General features: G+C 47.6%; 1 protein-coding gene across 1 annotated transcript in view; it reads left to right on the plus strand.

Annotated features, from left to right (window-relative positions):
* The first annotated feature begins 236 nt into the window (after positions 1–236).
* The window catches only part of rexo5 (RNA exonuclease 5), a 7,671-nt gene continuing 2,602 nt past the window's right edge, over positions 237–5,305 (plus strand). The window contains exons 1-14 of the mRNA XM_016527440.1: positions 237–365; positions 431–554; positions 630–735; positions 808–918; positions 1,013–1,101; positions 1,792–1,907; positions 1,985–2,123; positions 2,396–2,490; positions 2,584–2,686; positions 3,212–3,303; positions 3,377–3,506; positions 4,091–4,204; positions 4,726–4,863; positions 4,955–5,047. Of these exons, the coding sequence (XP_016382926.1) occupies positions 474–554; positions 630–735; positions 808–918; positions 1,013–1,101; positions 1,792–1,907; positions 1,985–2,123; positions 2,396–2,490; positions 2,584–2,686; positions 3,212–3,303; positions 3,377–3,506; positions 4,091–4,204; positions 4,726–4,863; positions 4,955–5,047 (1,407 nt within the window). The 5' untranslated portion in view covers positions 237–365; positions 431–473. The remainder of the gene's footprint in view (positions 366–430; positions 555–629; positions 736–807; positions 919–1,012; positions 1,102–1,791; positions 1,908–1,984; positions 2,124–2,395; positions 2,491–2,583; positions 2,687–3,211; positions 3,304–3,376; positions 3,507–4,090; positions 4,205–4,725; positions 4,864–4,954; positions 5,048–5,305) is intronic.

The raw sequence follows: 5,305 nt of genomic DNA on the forward strand, positions 1-5,305 counted from the left end.
ATACTCACTCACTCACTCACTCACTCACTCACACACACACACTCAGACTCACTCAGATTTATTCACATCCACTCATTTAGACTCATTCAGACTCACTCAAATGTATTCACATTCACTCACTCAGACTCACTCATTCAAATTCACTCATTTAGACTCTTTCACATTCATTCATTCAGACTCACTCAAACTCACTCATTCAGACTCACTCAGTCACTGTGCTGCACTTGAAGTCAGTGTGTGGATTCTGGTTCATTCACTGTGTGTGTTTGTGTTTCTGTGGATCAGGATGTGCTGTCGGTGAAGAACGTGTGTGATCTGATCCACTACATTACACTCAGACGCTCACACAGCGTGAGGAAGCCCAGGTACACACACACACACACACACACACTCTCTTTGACTGTCAGGTGACGGTGTGTTGTGTGTTCAGCTGGTTCGGTGTCGGTGATGAGCGAGTGTCCCGTGTGAACGTGATGGTCCTGGATGGACTCACACAGAGTCACTTCTACAGATACTTCAGTCTCTTCAGACACCTGAGAGACAAATACAGCGCAGTGAGTGACACACACATCATTATTATTACACAAGCGCTGCTGACTGTAGTTATTGATCACTGCTGTGTTTCTCAGAGATGGACTCTGGCGCCCTCTTCTGGTGACCTGCTGACCTCTGACCTCCTCAGCGCTGAGGTCGCGGTGTGTGACAGAGCAGCAGAGACGCGTGCGGCACTACCAGGTGAGTCATTCGTTCCTCGCCGATCTGTCGGCTGCTGATGACCCGTGTCACATGACCCGCTGTGTGTCGCAGCTGCGCTGAGGTGGCATCCCGTGATTCGCCGCTTCGGTCTGAACGCCGCGGGGCTGAGCAACTTCCTGCTGACTCAACAAGAAATGATCAAACAGAAGTATCCTGTCAAGGGTGAGACACACACATACACACACACATATCTGAGACATACGACACACACACACACACACACATGCTGATGTCATTTTCCCATGATGCCATGCAGGTGGGTGGGGCTGCGAGGAGTTCGTGTGTACAGTGAGCGACGGGCATGTGACGGACAGCAGTCCTCTGTTCGGTCTGGACTGTGAGATGGTGAGTGGATACAGTGATCTGCTCTGTGATGGGCCGCTCTGATCTGCTCTGTGATGGGCCGCTCTGATCTGCGCTGTGATGGGCCGCTCTGATCTGCTCTGTGTTTGGCCGATCTGATCTGTGCTGTGATTGGCCGCTCTGATCTGCGCTGTGATGGGCCGCTCTGATCTGCGCTGTGATGGGCCGCTCTGATCTGCGCTGTGATGGGCCGCTCTGATCTGCTCTGTGTTTGGCCGATCTGATCTGTGCTGTGATTGGCCGCTCTGATCTGCGCTGTGATGGGCCGCTCTGATCTGCGCTGTGATGGGCCGCTCTGATCTGCGCTGTGATGGGCCGCTCTGATCTGCGCTGTGATGGGCCGCTCTGATCTGCGCTGTGATGGGCCGCTCTGATCTGCGCTGTGATGGGCCGCTCTGATCTGCGCTGTGATGGGCCGCTCTGATCTGCGCTGTGATGGGCCGCTCTGATCTGCGCTGTGATGGGCCGCTCTGATCTGCGCTGTGATGGGCCGCTCTGATCTGCGCTGTGATGGGCCGCTCTGATCTGTCTGTGTTTGGCCGATCTGATCTGCGCTGTGATGGGCCGCTCTGATCTGCGCTGTGATGGGCCGCTCTGATCTGCGCTGTGATGGGCCGCTTTGATCTGCGCTGTGATTGGCCAGCGGCGCTCTGACATGTGTCTGTGTTTCAGTGTCTGACGTGTGTGGGGTTAGAGGTCACGCGTGTGGCGCTGGTGGACAGCAGTGGACGCTGTGTGCTGGACGAGCTCGTCAAACCACCCAACCCCATCATCGACTACTGCACCAGGTATACACACACACACATACACACACGTTTATGTGCAGGTCTGTAGTGTTGCGTGTGATTGAGTGTGTGTGTCTCAGGTTCTCAGGAATCACGCGAGCGATCCTTGCGCCCGTCTCCACGCGTCTGGCAGACGTTCAGTCCAGACTGCTGCAGCTGCTGCCACCGGACGCTGTGCTGGTCGGTCACTCTCTGGACGGAGACCTGCGCGCCTTATATGTACTGTTGTCTTTATGTTGCTTTTCTGTTGTTTGAATTTTAGAGGTTCTTTAATGTGATTTTGTCATGTTAGTATTTTTCATTTATTATTTATTTTATTTCAGTTTTAGTCATTCAACCTAAACTTTTTTCAGTGTTAGTTGCAACATTTCTAATTTTCGTTTAAGTTTTTCTAATGTAATATTTGTCTTGTATATGTTCTTCAGCTTTGTTTCAGTGACTGCACATGTTTTTTTTTAACAGTTGTAGTGTTTGTGTGTGTTTGTGCTCAGCTGGTTCATCCTCACGTCATCGACACGTCTCTGCTGTACCGGCAGGAGTTCGGCCGCAGGTTCAAACTCAAACACCTGGCTCAGGTCATTCTGAAGTGAGTCAAACACACAGCTGCAGCTCGTCATGTTCACACGCTTCAGATACAGACATGGCTCTCTCTCTCTCTCTCTCTGTGTGTGTGTGTCAGGCGGGAGATCCAGTCGGAGGTCAGGATAGGTCACGACCCCTGTGAGGACGCGCTGGCCGCTCTTCATCTGGCTCAGTACTTCATCAGGAAGGGACCCAGAGAGGTCTGAATCAGTTTCTTAATGTCCTATTTAAATTATTTATTTGAAATGAGTCAGTTCTTTTGAATCAGCTTTTTAAAATTGGTTTCTGTAAATCATTCCTTTTGAAATTCTTCTCAATGAATCAGTCGAACCAATTCACGAAGGATGGCCTGAATAATTTTTTGTTTTAAACTGTGATTTGTGAGTCAATCATTCTTTTGATTTGGTTCTTTCTTTTGATGATGTTCTATTGAATTGGTTCTTTTAAATCAGTCATTTGGCTTTTTTTAATCTGTAAATAATTTCTTTTTGAATTGGCTCTTCTCAATAATTCAGTCAAATCAATTTACAAATGATGGTCATTTTTGAATCAGTGTTTTTTAATCTGATTTGTGAGTCATTCATTCTTTTGATTTGGTTCTTTTGAATCCGTTCTTCTGAATTTTCTAAATCAGTTGTTTTGAGATGGTTCCTGTAAATCATTGCTCTTGAATATTCTTCAGTGATGTTAGATCATGGATGGCTGATGTTGATTCTCTCTCTCAGGTGGTTGAGGATCATCTGGAGGATCTGTGGGATCTGGAGTTTCCTGAGGACGATGACTCTGATCACGCGATCTCGTCCAATCGTCGCAGCAGGTACTCGTCTGTAGATCTGACTCGTTTGAGACTAACGATCCTGCTCTCTGACAATCTCTCTGTCCAATCACAGCCCTCTCCGCTTCGGCCACGCTCTCAGCAGATCCGGCCAATCAGCAGTGTTCCTGGGCGGATCGGTAGAGATGAGCGGCTCGCTGTCCAATCAGCAGTGCAGGAGACTCCAGTGCTCCAGTGACAGAGAGGTGTGTATCACCTGTATCTCACTGTGTGTGTGTGTGTGTGTGTGTTTATACATGTGGTTCAGTCATACACACTAACGACAGCTGTAAGAATACTACCAGACTAACTATAACAATAACGATAATGATAATTATGACAACTGTAACAATAGTGTCAGAATAACAATAACAATAATGATAATGATAATAACGATAACTAAAACAATACTAACAGCATAACTATAACAATAACGACAACTATAACAATAATGATAACTAACAATACTATCAGAATAGTTCCGTTCTTAATGAATCATACAAATGTAAAAATGATGGTCTGAATGATTCATTTGTGAACCTGAATCACTCATTTTTAAAGTCATATTTGAGTGATTCATTGGTTTGAAATTATTCTTTTGAATCATTCTATTTGATTTTCTTTCTTCTCAATGAATTGAATTGCCAATTCACAAATATTGGTCTGAATGATTCATTTTATGAGTGAATCGCCAATTATTGACTTTTGAATATGTTGTACTGAATTGTTTTTGTTGACAGACACGTGTATCTCCATGTCTCTGTGTGTGTGTGTGTGTGTGTGTGTGCAGGTGGTGTGTGTGTACAGACGGGTGGTTCAGTCCTACACACTCAGTGTTCTTCAGTTCTCGTCATTCAGAAACACACTGAATCAAACAGCAGCGATGGGACCACACCTGAAGCAGGTACACAATCTCACACACAAACACACACACTCGCAGGCAGACAGTGTGTCTCTGACGTGTGTGTGTTCCAGGTGTGTGAGCGTCTCAGACAGATGTGTGTGCGGGGTGTGTGTGTGTGTGTGTCTCTGACGTGTGTGTGTGCGTGTGTGGGTGTTGTGTGTGTGTGTGTCTCTGACGTGTGTGTGTGCGTGTGTGGGTGTTGTGTGTGTGTGTGTCTCTGACGTGTGTGTGTGCGTGTGTGGGTGTTGTGTGTGTGTGTGTCTCTGACGTGTGTGTGTGCGTGTGTGGGTGTTGTGTGTGTGTGTGTCTCTGACGTGTGTGTGTGCGTGTGTGGGTGTTGTGTGTGTGTGTGTCTCTGACGTGTGTGTGTGCGTGTGTGGGTGTTGTGTGTGTGTGTGTCTCTGACGTGTGTGTGTGCGTGTGTGGGTGTTGTGTGTGTGTGTGTCTCTGACGTGTGTGTGTGCGTGTGTGGGTGTTGTGTGTGTGTGTGTCTCTGACGTGTGTGTGTGCGTGTGTTCCAGGTGTGTGAGCGTCTCAGACAGATGTGTGTGCTGTATGTCGGCCCGCTGCCGTCTGATGCCACAGAGACTCTCGTACACAGACTCCTGAAGCGCTGCGGACGCCTGCGGACCATACGACTGCTGCACTACACACACGAGGTACACACACACACACACACACACACACACACACTCCTCACGCTGAGTCACTGAGACAGTAGAGTGTTTGAGTGTGTGTGTGTGTCTGCAGGTTCATGCGGAGGTAGTGTTTGAGCATCTTGAAGGAGCTCAGCTCGCTCTAGAACATCTGAATGGACTCCAGATCAACGACTGCATCATCAAGGTTTCACACACACACACACATGCACGCACACACACTCTCTCTCTCACACTCTCACACACACGCACACACACACACACACTCTCTCTCTCTCACACACACACACACACACACACACACACACACGTCATTATATTTACATTAGTTCAGTATAGTGACTCCAGACTAAATGTCTGTTCAGAGCAGCAATGATAACTATCAGCATAGAGTTTTAAAGGGGTCATATGATGCTGCTAAAAAGAACAGTATTTTGTGTATGTA

Source organism: Sinocyclocheilus rhinocerous, unplaced genomic scaffold (genome assembly GCF_001515625.1).
Source record: "Sinocyclocheilus rhinocerous isolate Xijiao unplaced genomic scaffold, SAMN03320098_v1.1 scaffold3528, whole genome shotgun sequence".
NCBI lineage: Eukaryota > Metazoa > Chordata > Actinopteri > Cypriniformes > Cyprinidae > Sinocyclocheilus > Sinocyclocheilus rhinocerous.